Below are 20730 nucleotides of genomic sequence, written 5' to 3' on the forward strand. Positions count from 1 at the left end.
ACAGATATGTCTTTCATCACCTAACAAATCCCAGACTCTATCATCCCCTCCTCCCGGTTCCCTGTACGCATGTGCGAATTTACAACGAAATCTCAGGAACTAAAACACGTACATAAATCTCAGCATTGGCTTTGCTCTTTTGTCTGAACATGGTTCGCTAAAAACCGGATGCTTAAAGTCTTGTTATAATAAAACTGCGCATGCCCGGTTTACTTTTCTGCGAAGCGTAAAATTCCCTTCTTACTTTCGGTGCCACTGAAGGCGAGTCAGTATTAACTGTGAGTTGTCGGATGACTTTTTAAGTGAAATAAAAGATAAATCATCTCGGTACCAGAGCACTGACACCGAGAAGACAATAAGATTTTCAACAGGATCTGTGGATGTAATTCTGTAAGTAAAATAATTATTTTCTTCTAAAATGTTTCACGTGTTCTGTCATTTTATGTTGGACTTATTTTGTCTGTTCTTAGTTCATTATCTTTTAAAATTAAACGTATTTTTCTAATATTTAGCTGAACAAATATATAATTATGAAATTACTGAGTAGATATCATTCATTCCACGTCAAACTCACAAAAGAGAAACAGCTGGTAATTATATTAATTCATTGAAGTATATCAATGAGAAACACTCAACAGAATTCCGTTTTATCTAAACCCTTTTTTTTCCTTAGAAAAAAGCGAATTCTTTCTGCCCTATTCTATATTTATTTATGATTTTAATGATGCCATATACATAAATATGTGGCTGACCATCACTGGGTACTATAGTTTTGTTAACTCTCATCTCCTCGCGAATTTCTTCACTCTCCAATGAAAGTGATCTCTCTTTTTTTTTCTCTTGTTTTTCCAGGTTCAATGGTGAGTCAGTTGTTTCCCTTTCCCCCAAGAGTTCAACGGTGAGCTTTTTTTTTGTTTGTTTGCTTTTTCGGGTACAGTGGAGAGCCTTTTATATATATAATTCTTGAAGAAAATTTACGAGGACATAGGTTCTTACTGACTTTTTTTTTTTGTTTGTTTTTCCTACTAGTTTAAATGTTTCCAGGATAATTGGCATCCGACTTTGCTTCTGAACCGTTGCCAACATACGCAGTCCAACGTAACTTGACCTTGTGCGTAGCAAGTTTTTCACGCAGAATGACCTGCTCATTATTTTCAGATATTCCACGTAATAATCTTTATTGCATCTGCAGGAATATACTAATTTAAGTCAACCCTTCACGGATACCGAAGCCAAAGGTTAAAAGTGATAAAATTTATGGTATCAAACAGAAAGCGTGGTAATTATTACAATATAAAGACTAAAATTAAATAATCGCATTAAATGAACTGTCAGGAAATGCGGATGATTTCATCTAACGATACGTTGGGTTATTAGAAACAGCTGAGCTTTGCTTTAAAATCACTGAGGATTCTGAAAGTGTACCGTAAGATGGTTTAAATGGTAAGGTACTATAGCAGGGAGAAAACAACAGGCGACTCAAGGTCACTCACTTCGTATTAACGCTATGGGAAAGGTCTTGTGAGTGTCCTTGAGCTGCCTGTTTTTTCTCCTTACTATACTACGCACCGCTACAGTGAGATGAAAGCGGGGTGGCCAAGTGGTCCGTGGATTGTAAATATTGGAAACTAGTTTGAAACATATCAGTCTTAATGCCTCTTTTCTTCTTGTTGCTGCTTCAATAAAGATTCTCATAACTTACCGTAACTCAAGCAGTTGCTCTTGACTTTTCAAAGGCTTTTGATCGTGTTTGTCATAACGGTCTTCTGAAGAACTTCCATCTTATTGGTTGCTAACTGCTTTTTCTATTTGGATATCCAGGTTTCTATCTGACCGCTCACTGCGGGTAATGGTAGACGGCTCTCTGCTCCTAACTTCTCGACTAATGCTGGTGTCCCCCAAGGTTCAGTTCTTTCTCCCACTCTTTTTCTCTTGCATATTAATGACCTTCTTTTATTGACTGGAAATTCTATCCATAGTTTTTTTTAATGACAGCACATTGAATCCCACTTTCCAGTTTGAGAAACCTTGCCCTGTGCATTCATGAGAAACAGCTTCAACTTCTCGAATATCCACTACCAATTTATTAAATGCTGACCTCCAGGTAATTCTCCAGTGGAGCAAATATAACTTAGTTAATTTCAATCCTTCTAAAACTCAAGTCTTGTCTCATATCTCGCAGAAAGGATTTTTCTGCTCCTCCTTTCAGACACTCAAATTTCTATACAAAAGAAAATATCTCTATTAGGGATTACCCTGGCTTCTAATCTCTCTCTTGGCTTAAACACATCACAAATATTGCTTCCTCTGCATCTAAAAAACTGGGTTTTTTCTTTCACTCTCGGCGTTACTTTTCTGTTAAACAGCTACACACTCTGTAGAAATCTCAAATCCGCCCTACCATAGAATGTTGTTCCCACATCTCGAGCGTTGTCCCCATAACCTCTCAGGCTTCTAGGCTCTATTCAAAAGAGAGCAATTAGGTAATTAATGACCCATCTCTTACGAAGTCTCTGCGCCCTCTGTCTCGTAAACCTTCTTTTTCTGCTGCATGCCTTTTCTATACATACTTCTATGGGTACTGTTCTTCTGAACTGGCTTCTATAAATCCCTTTCTCTTCTAAACCAGTCCGAACACGTGCTGCAACCAGTCAGCATCCTTTTACTGTCCAACTTCAAACTCATAGATCCAACTCTTCTTCTTCCTCTTTTATCTCTTCAACTTCCATTTTCTGGAACAAACTCCCTTCACACGTATTTTATAAAAATTACCAGTGGAATTGGTTATGATTTTTAAAATAGGCTTTTTCCATACAGGGGTCAAGAAAACACAGACAGGACATAAAATAGATTTAAAGTGTTATTTACATTCAAAGTTAAAATACCAAAAGTTAAATTGTTAAAAATAAACTGGTATAATATTCATTAATGCATTCAAATGCATCTACTTCCTTTGTCAACAGTAAAGTCTTTTAGGGTTCACGGCGAGTGCTTATATTCGCAAAACTTGGCAATGGATGAACCACTACGAATTCGAATCATTGTAAGACTCTGAGAATCTGAAACTCCAAAACATGTCTCCAATCCAGAAATTTTCCTGTGCCATTCCCGACCCCATTTTCCTCTAAACTTCCAAGATTAGTTACTCCCTTGATCATATAACCACCATCTTGCGTAGAGGTAACACGAGGACGGCCACACAAAGGTTTAACAAAGCTTACAATCCTGCGTCACATTGCATGTTATAACTGGTCCTTCGCAACTTAGTTCACGTGTTTCTATTTTTAATTGGCCTTTGAGCACTACTGTGATTTGATTTCATTCTGTATGTTTAACTTAAAAAGAAACTTCAATTTGATAATATACAATAAGATTATAAATGGATAAAAATTTTTCAATAGGAGTTTAGACCAATAGCACAGATCTTATTAGATTAACAAGATTCCATTAATTAAATTAATGAACAAGAAAATTCCTTGGCTCAGTATCACCAGGCGCTTAAATCCTCGTGAAGGTCAAATTTAGAGGCTTTTTGGGAGCATCTATTAGGAAAGGAATTTAGCCTCACAGGACAGTCTCTGTTTGGTAGTAGGGGGATTGGCGGCTGCCCTTAGAACTAGGTAGCGGAGATTCTCCGTGCAGATAGTTGCCCAGCGTTGCGTAAGGGATCCATTTGTTCGCCTGGCATTTTGATGACTTCCAATAAGCCTTTTGTTATCTTGGAGCTGGTCTTTTGGAGGCCGGTAAGCCAGATCTCTTCTTCATAAAGAATACCTAGAGGAATTCTATTCGTTTTATTTTCTTTCATTTCTTTGTACTGCTGACCTTTTGTCATTGAAAAATAAAATTAAAATTAAAATAAAGATTTAAAGCACATGCTGTATGTACTAGAGAACGAAACTTCTGTTGATTAACTTAAAAACTAGACCTGTAGATCAGTTTTCATTAAAAAGGAAGCTCACATCCTTTTTCCTGATTACAATCTATCTGTTTTAGGAAAACAGCAAAACCGTGTCCACTCAACTTCTGGGTATTACCCACAACGTTTTTTCCTTGGCCTTTCCTGAGTAAATATCAACGGTCTCGCCTTTTTTATTGTATCGATGCGCTTCCTATTGTATCTTGGTCACGACTTTTGTGTTACCCATCAGGGTTTACACTGCTGTTTCTGTTCAGTACAGTATTGTTCCGCGTATTGTTCTGACGACTTAACGGTTTACAGTTCAACTTCCACTGCTCATTTCTAGTTGAATTTCATAGGAGTATAGTGCAAGTGACTTTCGTGACGGAGTATCGTGGCCTTCTGTGACCTATCCTGATTAACCCGTTTGTTACGCGCCAAAGAAACTAAGGCTACCAGGAGTCGGTAAATTGTATCTGTAATTGCGTGAAGTCCTTCGTCGGTTTGCTGGACGAAAAACCCGTTTCTGATTATAACCCACGCAAACTTCAACTAAGACTGACTAAGTCAGCCGCGTTGTGAAAAAGTCTATAAAAATTCCTCGCGTCACTGATGGAATTCGAACATATCTCTCCCATCCCGAGGGGAAGGTAGCGCCCACTCTGTAGACCACAACGGTAATAGCCAACGTTTCATTTGCTAGTAACCCTTCTAGACAAGAGTTGAGTAGCCGGACAGGAGAAGTGAAAAAGGAGAACATTGGGAAAGCAGGTTTTATTCCTTTTAATTTTTAAGAAAAAGCCCTCACAACAGATGATATGGTATCAATGTGCGAACAGCTTTAGAACTTGCTCTCTTTTTTTCCATCTGTTTCACTTTTCCCTCGAATATGGTCTCCTAGGCGAACACGTAGGTCGTCTATATACAGGGCCATCCTCGACATGAGTAATTCCATGCCCATCTGAAATCAGCTACCTCAGTTACCTTTCAAAGAATGTGTTTAACTCAATAATAGTAGTTTAATCAATCAGTTACATCAATATATTCAATGAAAGGAAATTTTGTGAAAACATTTTTAAATAATCATAGGATATTTTGTGACAGCTTAAGACATTAAACTCTTAAGACCTTTAAAAAAATGATTTGGTCAAGACTATTGCTTTGAATAATCGACTTAACTTTAAGAGTTAAATCTGATTGTTCAAATAATTCTTTTAATATCTTCTGATGAACTGATTATTGACATAACTTATAAAATGGAATTTTATTTTTTTGTTTCATCTCTAGGTTTCTCGTGATAGATATACGTGAAAGAATAAGCAAAGAACAAAAGAGCTTCTCAAAAATTTCACTCAAAAAATTCTTTATAAGAAAAACTGGATAACTACCAGGAGATAAATTATATTTTTAATAGTGGAAAATTTTAAATAATACGATTTATGATTGAATTAAGGGTTCGCCATCGTGTTTTACAATGTTTCAGTAATTCTCTATATCGACAGATTCACAAAGCTTTTTTAGAGATTCTGTACGGACAGCATGTTAAGCAATATGTCTTAGAATAGCTTTTGACCAACCTAAACGAGAGGAAGGTATGGGATTTCTTCTCATGTGACTGTTGCTTACAATACAAGTACTACGTCTTACACAATACAGTACTTGTACTATCCATAGTCAACACCATTAGAGATACTTCCGTGTTTTCACTTTTTCCTCGGACATCATAGAGGTTTCTTGATTTGCTGTATGACTATTTTCATCCAGGAAATATCAACGCAGATTTCAACTGATAGTACACAATTCGGAATCTGCCAGAAATATCATCATCCTAACAGGAGAATTTATTTCTTAATCTCCGATTTTGAATTTTCCCTTGTTTTATTTTGTGAATTCAATTTTATTTGAAACCACGGTTTTCCACTATTTATGCGAATCCCTTGATCACGTCCCCGTGGGTATAATCACCATCCTCCCCACACCGGGTGGAAAAGACCAAAATTCGAATCCCGTCGATGACGCGACGAATTTTTACGGGTCTCTTCACAACGTGGCTGAGTTAGTCGATCTCAGGCGAAGGTATCATGGTTTTAATCCCAAAAATTCGGGTTTTTCATCCAGAAAACAGCAACTTAGTTACAGAACACACGCAGTTTACAGACATTACATGCGGCACAATGTGGCTTAGATTGCTGATGCGCCTAAACCTTACAACAATCAATCAACCCTTGATCATATGCAAATCTTGCTTCTCCTTATACACATACACATTCTTTTTTGGGATTAGAAGACAAAGGGAAAGAATTCGTCTGCAGTGAAAGAATGCTTGTGTACTCTAATAAAATGAGAAAAAAATGGCGTATGTAGTTTATCTTTAAAAAGGAAGAGGCGGAACAGGCATCTGTTTCCGTTGCGGATGTGTGACCTGGGTTTAAAGTCTGGCCGGATTGGGTGATTTGTTTATTGATCGCAGACGAACCCTTATACGTTAAGGATGCTACTTAAAAAAGAAAGAGAGAGACATCATTTAAACAACTGTGAGTTTTTTATTATGTTCTCATTAAAATCTGGTGCTTGTGTTGGCTGTTACATTCAAGTATACGGAAATACTATTGGCAAAGGTCATACGATCTGCAAGCTTATACCTCTGACCTTGCAAGGACATCTGGGTTGTAATTGCTCAATGTATATCCATTACCTAATCGCAATTAAACTTCATCTCATTGGCAGTGTTTTTCGGTAAGGGTTTAGCGATATTTCTTAGATGCCCACAAATCGTGAATAACTCGAAGTCTGTTGTTATAATATGAGCATGTGATGATGATAATAATCGCTGTAAGCCTCCCTTTTCAGGTGTTTCTCTTTACGAACACCTGCAGCACTTCATACAATAACTTTCTTAATTGCATCATCATTAAGCAGAACAAACAACCCGACCAAAGCGTACATGCAGAATAGACACGCAATGTACTGACGTTTCATAACCGTAGTTTCTTTGGCACCAAAAATAAAAAAAAAAAATTATAAGAACTTTTTCTTGGGGAGCAGTACCCTTTATTCGAAGCCTAAGACTAAGGCAACTCGTAGTGACTGCTTTAGAAGATGAGATTAGCGCACGTTGTTAAACTTAGTTTGATTTTTGGCCATTCTACAAACGAGGCTTTTGTCTTAATACTCATATGTCTTAAAAAATTAGCCACTTGTTTTTTGATCATCTTATGTTCAAATTAGAGACGACAACACAGACTAGCCTTGAACGTATTACAACAAAAACCCAATCAATATTCCCATCTATTGTTAGAAACGAATGAGCACAACTCTTACCATCAAACACAACAGCTAGAAGTTGATGAAAATAAACCAAAAATCGAGAAAACTGTGCCTTCCAACATTTAACATCACTGCTTTGTAGAGGAAATGAGACAAAATGATACTTCTTGATATATCCAGCGCTCTTACCTTCAAGATAATTCGCAGTTGTTAGCTTACCTGTTTTAATGATCCATCTACGTCCATTCAGTCATCAGCCAGTTGCTACGTATGGCTGCTGGAGATACAAACGATCATTTCCGGGTTTTTTTCCCTTCCTCAATGGCGAAACTGTGTCGTGATGGGGGGATGTACTAATTACAGCGTTTCCTCGGTACTTTACGCAGCGTGAAAAGTAAAATAAATCTTAATATCTCTGTATACCACTCAGCAGTTACCTAGAACGAGAACGACTCTTCTATGTTTATGTGTGAAGAAATAGTAAGAATAATAAATACGCATATTCCTTGGCGCCATTGTAAATTTTATATACAACCGACTTTTAAACGATATCTAGACGTGTGGTAGCCTGGGCGTTCATAATTACATGGAGCGTGTTCAATCAGACTGGTTTTTTTGCCTATCGGATATAAATACATCCATAATTATAGCAATTTATTTTGTTCAAGAAAAACAGTTTTCTTCTGTAACACTCAAATTCATGGGCTGTTTCCATTTTCTGAAAGAATTTTCTAAATGAAAAAATCAAAATTTAGGGGGAAAAAGAGAAACACGATGTAAAATTAAAGTATAACTTGGTTTTTTATCCCGAAATACAAGCAAACTGACCATAGACTACACGCTATTTAAAAACAAGATATATTGATAGAGATGCCGCATGACCTTAGGTACTTTGGCCAATTTATATACACTCTGCCCCATAATTTTACAGTTAATAAACTTAGTTTATTCGAAGTTCTTTTCAGTTTTTTCCTAAGATCTCTTTTGTTTCCCTTTTGAGTGTACCATGGAAATTGAAAACTCAACTATTTTGAATTGTTTCAGATACCATTAATGCTTAAATTTTATCCCAGGTAATTACCTAAATCTACATGAGGAAGGCTGAAATTTATAAGATGTGAAACAAAAAAAAAAAGAATATTTTGGTTTTAAAAAAGGGAATGCTTCTTTTATGTCTCAAGTGTATACATTGTGCTACTCAAACGTTTCCGGACTGCAATAAAAATGGTGTCATTAACAGACTATTCAATGCAGGGTGTGGCAATACACCTTGTCCAGCGATCCTGGACAAGGTGTATATTTCCCCTTCCCCCGTTTCGTTTTCCCCTGCAGTTTCTCTTCCAGTTTTGTTGGAACTCTGTCACTAAATCTCTTCTCTTTGGATTCAAATTTTAGTTTTAGAATCAAAAATAAACCATAGTGAGCTACATCGGGGAACATATTGTGCAAAAAGGATAGGTGGAAGAGGACCAGGGTATGTCTGCCAGAGGCAAAGGTTGATGACGTAGAGCAGATGTCATCTTTTAAGGGCACAAAGGGTGATATTGTTGTACACATTGGCACTAATGATATTAAGAGTAGGAGACCGGCAGAATTACTTAACAAGTACAAGACAATGATGAAAAAAAGCCGTGAGTTAGGGTTGAATTTGAAAATGTCTGCAATTCTGCCCTGACACGATAGGAGGGAGTATATGATGAGAGCCTTGTCGATCAATTCAGCCCTAGAGAGATGTCCATGGTCTCTCCATATACAAGGGATCTAGCTCACTTGTTTTCAGACAGAAATTGTCCCGCTAACCTGTGCAACATTTTAGTCTGATCTAGCTGTGGAAATACCCTTTCTCCAGCCTGAACATTTTTGCCCCAAATCTGTAACGGGACTTGAACCTGCTCTTTAAAATCCTTCATCCTAAATAAACACAGAAATCATAAAGGGTACTCAATACGACCTTGCTCAGAGTACCACATGATAATGCTGAATCAAAATAAGAAATTGTCACCACCTAGCAACAGGACGCTATATCATTTACAGTATTGCGACACCAAGGGCAGTCCAGAAACTTTTGGTAAGGGCCTCGTATATTTGTATTGTACGTTAATTTGTGTTATACAATATATAAATCTTTTGCGTAATCTACAGGTAATGCTCGTATACGGATTTGACCAGGAACTACTCAGTAAACAACTTAAAGAATACTGGAGGTGTTTTGCAAGATTTTCCCTTCCTCGTTCTGATAATCAAGGTAAGTACCAATCCTTAATCCTCTTCAGGTATTTATAAATAAACTTCAAGGAAATTACAAACAGAAATTTTATATCGAAATTAATGAGAGAAGGAAATATTTCGTTTAAATCTCTTAAATATATCCTCTCTACTCAGTGACGTAACTATGCCGACACAGAACATCACGGAGGTCATAGAAGTGTGCTTCACAATCGTATTTTATTTAAAAAAAAATTGATTAAGAATTAAAGGCTTATTACTCACGTATTTTTGTATGGATTAGTTATTAAAATGAGAACTGTATCGAGTAGACTGCTTACATACATACAAGCTGAGAGATTTTAAAATTCTTAAACGTTTACATTAGCCGCTTAACCGGAGAACCCAGAGGAGAATCCGTTTGAGACCAATAGTAACAAAATAATATACAGTACTTTGTTTATAGCTGGAATAGTTATACTGATATAACATTACTAAAATGCACGTTATGGGGAAGGGGGCAGTCATTGAATTTAGCAACGTAATGCCAACCGTTATTAATGTCGCTGTCTTCCAATTTAAATTTTTTGTTTCTTCGCGTCAATGATTTAAACTGCAATGTAATAATAGCTGATCGCAAAAGCAATTTCACAGCAGGGAGCACATTTCATTGTTTGTTCACAAGAAGGTGAAAATAACTTTCCATCTTCTTCATCAGTAGAATTAAAAGCTTGTAATTTCTTCTAGTTTTTATTTTTCTATCGAAGCGCTGTCTTAATATTATACTACACATGGCTGCCATATAATATGCAGTATCATCAACCTTCTTGTCTTCTTAGGTGGCGCTTTATGTCCACCAGTATTTGATGGATTGGGTTGTTGGAGTGCCACACCAGCAGGACAAGTAGCGGTCATAACATGTCCACAGTTCGTTCAAGGTGAAAACAACGCACGTAAGTAAATAAGTACTTGATATTAGTATTATACTCAACCTATACTAATAATTATAACAGAATAGGAGGAAACTCACATTTGAAACCCTGGAAATAAAATAAAAATATAGTCGCTAATATTTAATAGTAGTTCTTAACCCTGTAGCGTCTTAAATGAGGAATCATTTTATTTTTATACTCAACAGAAGTCGCCACTAGACAGTGCTTACCAAATGGGAAATGGTTTGGAGATTCCTATTTTGACAATGAATCTGCCAACTACACTTTGTGTCCTTTCCGCATCCAAACAGTAAGTCCTTTTCAACTGTAGTCATTCTCAAAATCACTAAGAATTTTAATCGGCTTGTTTAAATAGCAAATGAACTGACCAGAATATCAATTTGATCATCGAAATTGCTACAGTAGGAGGAAAACAACGGGTGGTTCAATATCATTCACCAGATCATGTCTTCAGTAGCGTTAGTATGAAGTGGGAACCCAACCGAGTGGCATTCAGCTGCCTGCTGTTTTTATTCCTTCTTTAGTGTCTATGTTGCTTCTTTAAAATAACTCGTAAATATCTTGTTTGCCATTAAAATTTTTATCTCTACTTGGCTCTTTTATATTAGATTACAATGTTCTTCCAGGATCCATTACACAATAAAATACTGAAGATGCAACTTAAAGACTTTTCCAATCTAGGAAAATCTCCTTATGCCGATTCCAACACTGCAACTGTGTTCGAGGAATGTGTCGATCAAATTCTCTCCAAATCCGTTGCACTGTCAGGTAAGTAAGGTACAGAGGGTACCAAAATCCTCTCGTATGTGATATTCTGTAATATTGCAAATCGGAAAAGGGGTGACGCGATCTTTAGAACCCCTCTTCGTTAACCTGTCTTTAATTTACTGTTCTTTTACAGGGTCTTACTGTTCTCGGACCTTCGACGGCTGGTCTTGCTGGAACGACACCCTTCCTGGACAAATAACTCATTCTGTTTGTCCCACCTTCATACCGGGCTTCTCTGACGATCGTAAGATATCAGTTAAGATTTATTGAAGAGTTTAATTAGAATCTTAATTTTAAGATCTTAGATTTTCATTTTCTACCTAAAAATGTATGGAAACTTCATCTTAGATTATTAATTGAATTCTTAAATGGTCATTAACTTAAAGACGGTGATCTATTGATTAAGAAAATATTCTTTCAGGATATCTCTCGGGTACTCTGTGCCACTTGGTTCTATTCTACAGCCCAAGTAAAAGGGACAACGCAGTATTACTTAGTTTTAAACGAGAAGCGAAATCGAGATAAACATTTAGTATCTTGTGCCTCTGCAGAGCTCCACTCGGCAAATTATCTATCCATCCCAGAGAGAGGTCGATGTAGTTGTTTTGTCTTTAATTTGTATGCAGGGAACAGCTGACATCAAGAAGACTCATTTCACAGTTCAGTAACTTTCTATTTTGGTTTCAGTGTCGACGGATATTGGGCCAACTGTCATTCTGATTTCTCCTTACGGCATACCAATTTGTTCTGTCACCGACAAGTGAATACATTTTCTCTCGCAGATAACTTCATGTAGCACGCGGTTTTAGTGTACCCTCGTGCACAATAGGTTGGAGAATGGAGTTAGCAAAGATTGACCCATCCATAACGACAAGTACGCCGATGATATACTTTTCTCTGTGGTTGCATAAACTGTCCCTGGTTAACGTGACATGAGATAATCGGGCTGTTCCCATTTTAGAGGACTGATAGGATGATGAGTGATTCTTTAATATTTATGAGAATACCTGAAAATATTTTCGCTCAGGTAATGTAAAAGAGGCTTCTAACAATCACAAATCATCTAATCATAAACTGATGTTTTAAGTGAACTAACTGACTTTTCCTGTCCTAAATTGCCTTAGCAACAATTCAGAATAATCTCAAATCGCTCAACTTTACACCCTTTGACTTTCTCATTTTACTTTGGTTACTACCTGATGAAAAGCGCACTAAGATCCTGTAAATCTGAGAACTGTACGCATTTCTGTGTACAATTTGAAGCCAATGTTCAGAGCATAATTTTCAAATTATTTCTGTTTAATTTTCAAACTGAAATAATTTTAAAATTATACGGATATTGCGTTGAAATATAACTGCGCAACCTTTTCTAACCCCGTGTCAAAGGAGCAGTTTAAGATTATAAACTCGCTATTCATTAAATATATGCAGATATATTATCTTTAATTAGAATTGTATATTATAGTCAAAGTATCTTTACAGGTCTGTCATTTAAAACGTGTAATCCGGATGGTACCTGGTTTCGTCATCCTGACACCAATCTCACCTGGTCCAATTACACCACTTGTGTGGACGAAGCAGATTTAAAGGTAAACCACAGAAATAAACATTAAGTCCTCATCTTAAGTTATACTTGATTAACATATAATAACTCTAAATTCGTGTCTTCTTTCATTTTACAGTTATGCCAATGAATTTGAATCATTCTTTTAACCTTTCTACTCTAGGCATTGTCTACGTTCAAAGAAACTCAAATAGACAATACTAGCAATGATTTCAGTTTTACTTACCTTTACAATCTTTGCCATTAAAGTTAATTTTTTCTTTCCCATTCTCTCCTATTACGCTTTTATGTAACTGGCTTAGAGTTGTGATTTTATATTAATATTTCTTTATATTAATATATAAAGATATTAATATAAAGTTAATATTTCTTTACCAAATAATTGATAAAAGAAATATGAAAATCCGAGTGTTATTTCGTCTTATCATAATACTTATTTTCCAGTTCATCTTCGAGCTAATTTATTGTACATATTTAAAAGAATTATTGCAATTAATTGTAATTGTAAATAAATAAATAATTGTAAATGTAATAAATAAATAAATAAATGTAAATGTAATAAATAAATAATTGTAAATAAATAAATAATTTTAATAAATACTTTTAATAAATAAATAAATATAAATAAATAATTATAAATAAATAAATTGTAAAATAAATAAATGTAATAAATAAATAAATAAATAATTGTAATAAATAAATAATGTAATAAATAAATTGTAAAATAAATAACTGTAAATAAATAAATAAATTCATTGTAATAAATAAATAATCATAAAATTAATAATCGTAAATAAATTAATGAATAATTGTAAATTAATAAATAATTGTAATTATTCTAAAATAAAATATTATTATACTATAAGAATGGTATAGTACAGTATATTAGACTACTTTTTAATAGTAATAATAAACAGGAAATTTCTTTCAAATACGTGGTAATGTCTGTATCGCTGGCACATATGCAAATGATTTAAAATAATGCTAAGTTTTATTATCAACCTCTATACCTCTACAATAAAATATTTATTGAGTAGGAGCATTCCGTTATTTATTTTATTTTATTTTTTTCAGTTTCGTCAACAGATCAATACTCTATACGTAACTGGTTATTCCATCTCTGTTTTCGCTCTATTTCTCTCCTTGTTCGTGTTTTTCTACTTCAGGTAAGTGCTGTTGCATTTAATGTCCTCTTGATGTTTTTATACGTCAAATATTGAATATATGTACGGGTAAGTGTACTGTGTATACGTCATAAATTTAAATATACGTTTAATTTAAAACTGTAATATGTATCAGTAAATTACTTATGATGAAAACTTAAGGTGAGAACCACCTAAAAATCAAATTGATTATCCCGCATGCAGAAAATAACTGGAATGAAATATGGTTTTCCACGTCTGCAGCTGGGTGGGTTGTAAACTATAAATGGATATTTGTTCTTTGAATGGACCATGAAGTAAGAAAGGCTTTCGAATAACTGAATTTATAATTCATTTTTAAAATATCAACTGTTGCTATTATCTAAATAAATTTAAATTATCTAAATCTAGAGGCTATGATAATTTAATAATTATTATTTAATTTGATAATAATAAAAATAAATTATAAAGGTGAGTAGGTGTCAGTACTTTTTTACTGGAGAAATAAATCTTCACTCTGTTGACTGGAGCGAACCGGGAGGGAAAACTCACCACCGGGGATTAAAGTTTTAAATCAACTACATGATTACTATCAGTATATTAGAGAAAGTACTAGGGGCAAGAATACTGTGGATCTGATCAATAATATATAATCAGATCATCTGATCTGATTATATATTATCCACACATTACTACTCATTAATGATTAATCTGTGGATAACACAGAAAATCTTAACAGGGATGGATCATGGAACGCTAAACTGGATAATGTTCACACCTGAGACCGACAAACTCAGCCGCGGAATGAAAAAAGCCCATAAAGGTTCCTCGCGTCATTGACGGGATTCGAACCCGAGTCTTTACCACTAAGTGTGAAGAGGACAGTGATTATAACCATTGTGCTACACTTGCTGTCTGTTATGCTAAGACAGTTGTTCATGCCAAATGCTAATCTGGAGGAGACTTCGGCTAATTACTTATTCATAATGAAATGATGTCTACAAAACACCTTGCAATCACTTTTTTCAACATCTGCACAGATTCAACAATTAAGAACAGCCGTGATGTCTATAGGCCTATTAGCCAAGACAAGCACAAGTGATGAATTACATTAAGTTTGCGTGGTTTCTTTCCTACATTTGAAGACGAAGATAGACCCTTAAGAAACACTCCAAATGACATCGATTATAAAGACCTTATAAATATATTTCCACATAATGTGCCTCTTTGTTTTTGCATGAGTTCTTCCGTGTTAGTGTCATTTGTGTCTTCTGTAAATCTTAATCTACGTTAATCAGTTGTTTATACAGTCCAAATCCCTAATTTAGACAAGTTCATCATTTAGCTATTCTACACTCTAGACCAGGGGTTCCCAATCTTTTTTTTTACCTGGCGACCTGTTTAAAAACCGTATTTTTCCCTCGTCGACCCTCTCGTCCAAAAAAATACACACATTTCAAAGGATGGATTATAAGCAGAATCTGTTAATAATAGTAAATTTACAAATTTAAAATAATAAAATAATTATAATACATAGGTAAGTAACAATATTATATAATTTGCCCTTCGATCCCTATGGACTTAGATTGAAATTCCATTACGTTGAAACTGTCAGATGGAACTATAAACCCGTATTTACAAAGTGCTGTTTTTATCCACCAGGTGTCTCCAGTGCATGCGAATAACTGTACACAAGCACCTTTTTGTGTCGTACATCATTAACAACATCATGTGGATTGTCTGGTATAGAGAAGTGGTGAATCATGCCAGTGTCGTCGCTGCAAACGGGGTGAGCGTCCAGGAGATGTTTATTTTTTATTGCTTTAACTGCTCTATGACTTTTGTGTATTGTATGATAGTTATTAAAGCTTCAGTTGATATTTATACATTCATTAACCTTTCGTTTAGCTCCCATGCCAAATCCTTCATGTTATCCTCCACTACTTCCTACTATGTAACTATTTCTGGATGTTCTGCGAGGGACTACACCTACATACACTGATGGTCGTAGCTTTCGTTGAAGAGACTGGTGTAATTAAATGGTTTTACTTCCTGGGCTGGGGTAAGTTTTTTTTTTAATGTCCCCAAGAGATATTTTTTTAACTTGTGTAATCTTAAGACTTTTGAAATTTCGGAACAAAAGTAGAAAGTTTAAAAACATCAGTCATGGACTTATTGCAAATCTGTTGTGATGTAATCTGATCTAATCCGAATCATTGATTGAACATATCCGTATCATTGAAGTCTGTTTGTCACAAGCGGAACTGGAAGGGTTCCACCCTATATCAAGCACAACACACCACAGACATTCAACAGAATTGATTGGTTGGTTGTAGGTTTTAGGCACTTCAGAGAAGGCCATATTGCGCCGTATATATTATGTCTGTGAACTGCGTGTGTTCTGTGATCGATTTGCTGTTTGTTATACGAAAAATCCGTTTTTGGGAGAAAAACTACGCTACTTTCGTCTGAGACCGACTAACTCGGCCAAGTTGTGAAAAAGGCCATTAAAAATTCCTTCGTCATTGACGGGTCTTGAACTCGGATCTTTCTACTCGGTTTGGGGACAACGGTGATTCTACCACCTATGCTATCCACCGGGGCACATTCAGTAGGGATGACAACCTCTATAACTAATGACTACTGTACTTTAAGATCTCTAATTCCCTCCTAGACAATGAGAACTTGTCCCCAGCCAAAATTAAAGCTACCAAACCAGAGACAGAACATTTCAGTTCAGTTCACTTGAAAGCTTGAAAGCTTCAACTGTGCATGTCAAAGGTGAAGCCAAAACTCAGTAAATACTGTGCCTACCCGTTCGAAAATATTTTGCGTCAAAGTGATAATTAAGTGATTTAAAGTAAAGAATATTAATGTATTGTGGAAGGACAATCACCAGCAATCGAATTCCTCACAAAAAATCTTTCACTTTTAGTGAGGAATTCGAGTCCACTAATTAATAAAATTCTAAAACTGGATTGCTGGCTACAGCTACGTTTCTGGATTTCTTCCTGCCAAAATGTAACCTATCATACTGCCAACCATCTATTTTCTCAGGTAGAATTTTAATCAGTAATTTTAATTTTGTAGTAAATTGATACTGATAATTTATAAGTTTTATAATTATGAGACAAATTAGTTTGACGTTAAGGCGCTGGTTTATTGGAATTATACGCGAAAATTTTAATCGATGATTTTGTTTTATTTTGTTTTCTCTCTCACACCACCATTGTATTTAATTTTTTTTTTTTTTTTTATCATATTTCAGGTGTGCCGGGTATTCTGATAGCAATATACGCCAGCGTGAGATATCTTCACGAGAAGTATGCCCGTTAGTAAGTCCCATCTTTTAATTTTTTCCATTTTCTTTTCAAGCAAAAATTTCACATCATAAATTTTATGTAATATATATCTGGTAAGACCTCGCTGACTGTAGGGGATAGGGTAATCTTCCATCGCGATCTCAGTGAGAAAGGTGAGGGGAAAGGTCAATCTCAGAGCAGAGATCAAACGCGAATGATTAAGTCTGACTGGTGAAAAATTTTTCTAAATCCTCACGATCGGTGGGCTCTTACTACTGGTATAAACTGGCACTATTTCTGAAATTTTGTGTTATGAAGAAACTTACAGTTCAACCTGTTTTGTTTTAGTTGCTGGATTGACGAGAGCCCTTTCGGCTGGATTATAATTGTACCCGTGTGCTTGTCTATGGTGGTAAGTAATCAGTTTTTTGCTGCATATGAATTTGTGAATTTTAGGAAACAAAAAAGAAACCCACGTAGAGCCATATTGGATCTATTTGGAGAGTGCGGTCTTCTACAATAAGTTTGCCCAAACACATTTGGTCTTCAGACTTCTGGAAGCCATTGTCAAACGTAAGAAAGGAAATATATATGTACGATGGTAAGGTAACCATCTTTCCATGAATAACTTTGGCATCTACCTAGTTTATTTTCATAGAAATCTTTCATGCTCAATAACGGTAATTCTCGCGAAGATGTATTCTGTTAGAAAGAAAACCAAATCATGTCAGCTGTACCCAACTATAACATACGCATTGTTGTAAACACTGATTCATTTGAGATTAATTCCAGTACAGAAATATCGAAATTTCGAAGAGTTTTCTCTCTTATAGGTTAACTTTGGATTCCTAGTCAACATTCTTCGAGTCCTCGTAGGGAAAATCAAGGCGAACAACTCAACAGAATGCACTCAAGCCTGGTAAATATGCGCTTTGAATTCCATAGTTTAATAATTGAAAGAGAGAACGTGTGCATCCAACTTTAGTTTTTTTTCCTCCCCAATAGGAAAGCTTTGAGAGCTGCCCTCATCCTGCTCCCTCTACTGGGACTGCACTACATCCTTATCCCATTTCGGCCAGACTCCTCTAAGAGTAAAGGAGCAAATGTTTATGAGATTATATCAGCCATCGTAACATCATTCCAGGTGAGTCAATTACTTTTAAAATTTTGAAATAAAACAAGAGATCAGATACCTTTTTACAACAGAAGAATAAAATATGGAGACTTCAGTATGGTCTTATTATTTTTCTACAGGGATTCGCTGTGGCTCTTCTATTCTGCTTTTTCAACGGAGAGGTAAGTGGAAATTTCTTTGAAATAAAACTTTTTCATAACTCAGGCGTGACCATGAGATAAGTCGTGGAAAATACATGTGAAAATCTCGAAAATTTGTATTATACGCAGGTCTGGACAAACCTTGTTAAAGAAAACAAGCCTGTTCCGAAATCCAAAGGGGAAGATATCACTTTCGGATGCCAGTGACTAACTGGCTCTTGTCCGGCCCTGGTATATTCTACCATCAGGCTCTGGAATGAGTGCATGCATAAAAATAGGAACCATATTGTTTTAAGAGTATATTAATTAAACATAATCCATTTACTGTGTGCGGGAGGTACACAATACTAATTACATTTCTTATATTTTATAGGTACAAAAGGTACTGAAAAAATACTGGCCTTTAAGAAGTCTAAAATTTGGAAAAAACAGGCGATTATCCTATGGAACTAGTGTGACCTCGGTAAGTATACACTGAAATGTGGTACAGTGCGACGTTTAATTTTTTATCAAATTGTAAACTCGATTTAATGGATGTTTTGAATAATTTTAAAATTAAATTTAATTCATTAAAAAAAATTTAAATTCATTTAAATGCAGAGACATTCAACAATATCTAAAGTTTAATACATTTTTTTTCTAGATGTACCAGGCACCCAACCTTCGCAACATTGAAATACCCACGCAGGGACACATACTTTTGCTCAAAACATCTGAGGTACTGAAGAACGGCCAGAAAGTCTCAAAATCGTGCAAGAAATGGATTAGCCCAAAACAAGAACAAATTCCTTTGGAAAACATAGCGAAAACAATGAACAAAACTTCCCAAGAAACGTGATCCTAGCTATTTATTATCAGTTGGTACTTAAGAAACCGGCAAATGGGAGTTGTCAGTTGTTTTTCATTCAGCAACCAAAGACCATCTCTCGTGAGCACCAGAACTTGTCATTTCTCAATGTGATTGAAACAGTCACTGACGGATAGAAGCATGTCCACTATGATGCAGTTGAGTTTTACAACGTGATATTTATGTCCTGAGAAGCAGAAAATCGAACTTCTGTAGCAAGAAGAAATAGCGGATTGAACCCACAACAATATATTGAATTTCATCAAGCAACAGACAGAGTTCCAAAATTCCATGATAGTATATTGCATCAACCTGAAGGTGCGATCCTATCAAAAGTCATAAGACACTTGTCCAAAGGCTATCCCTACCAAAATTGAGGGAAAATTGGCCTGTGATTTTTAACAGGATTGTTCCTTCAGGTTGATGGCGCGATCTCTTGAGAGGATTTTAAAAAAGAATGCGGATATGATTTTTTATGGGATCTGTCTTTATAGATAAAGACAAATTTGGCGTCTTTATAAAGACGCCAAAATACATACTTCTTTTTGAAGTATCTATTTTGGCGTTTATAAAATAATTCCGATATATTGAAAGCAGGGGTTCTCTGTAGGATGTAATGCCAGTGAGTCAAATGTTCCTAGATGAGCTCTCAAACATATTGTGCCAGAAGGAAGGTATGGACCAAGGATGCAGTCACAAAAACTAGTTCATCTTAAAGAAAAAAGAAGCTCTATCGAACCAATAAAAATTGTTTAAATGTCATTTTCGTTTATTGTCTCTTTAATGTTGCGTTCCTTGTTAGGCAAACATGAGGATTTGTGTCCGTTTACAAATACAGTGGGATTTCCACTGATGTAAGAAAAGAACAATTTTTCATGAATATATATATATATATATATATATATATATATATTTGTTCAAGTGAATGGATTCACTGAAGGACGTGAGTGCTCGCAGCAGACTGTTTCCACGACTACTTGCAATTGAACTCCTTGGGCAGGGGAAATAATTGAAAAATTCTCTAATTCTGTCACATTGGCAATAACACTTATACAGTACATTGAAAGCAGGAGCTCTTGCGAGATTGAATACCACGGGACTGTTTTGAAACCTCAGTTCTCAAATTGAACAATCTTTTTAAAACATATGCACATTTTTGCACCTGTAAATCACCTGCTTCTTCTGTGACTCAAATGTAGATGAGTGAAGTGAATCTGTAAATGAAATGGAGATGTGAGATCAAATGGAAGGTCAGATCAGGATAAAGCCAGTACAGATTCGATTATCCAACCTGGGCTGCATATATTGAATATATCCTGCCCGGGTTGGATACATAAGCTTGTGGCCCTGGGTTGGATAATCGAATCTGTACTGGCTTCGTGCACTTCGGGGCTCTTTCCCCTCACCAAATAAACAACTGAAATTTTAATTCAAAAAAAAAATTAAAACAGGCTCGATAGGTATGTAATATAGGTTTATAATATGTATTATAAACAGGCAAGTTAC

The 20730-nt window shown here is 35.5% G+C and overlaps 1 protein-coding gene across 1 annotated transcript; it reads left to right on the forward strand.

Moving 5' to 3' along the window:
• The first annotated feature begins 261 nt into the window (after positions 1 to 261).
• On the forward strand, positions 262 to 19957 carry LOC150079358 (calcitonin gene-related peptide type 1 receptor-like). The gene is made up of 17 exons (XM_090382625.1): positions 262 to 390; positions 9311 to 9413; positions 10213 to 10326; positions 10512 to 10615; positions 10953 to 11094; positions 11228 to 11338; positions 12577 to 12683; positions 13733 to 13824; positions 15463 to 15589; positions 15709 to 15862; positions 17069 to 17135; positions 17451 to 17514; positions 17936 to 18021; positions 18108 to 18246; positions 18357 to 18398; positions 18751 to 18840; positions 19021 to 19957. Exons 2-17 carry the CDS (start codon positions 9314 to 9316, stop codon positions 19213 to 19215), a joined length of 1734 nt encoding a protein of 577 aa, XP_090238751.1. The 5' UTR covers positions 262 to 390; positions 9311 to 9313; the 3' UTR covers positions 19216 to 19957.
• The last annotated feature ends 773 nt before the right edge of the window (positions 19958 to 20730 follow it).

The sequence above is a fragment of the Mastigoproctus giganteus genome, chromosome 10, assembly GCF_048544385.1.
Source record: "Mastigoproctus giganteus isolate SK-2022 chromosome 10, ASM4854438v1, whole genome shotgun sequence".
Lineage (NCBI taxonomy): Eukaryota > Metazoa > Arthropoda > Arachnida > Uropygi > Thelyphonidae > Mastigoproctus > Mastigoproctus giganteus.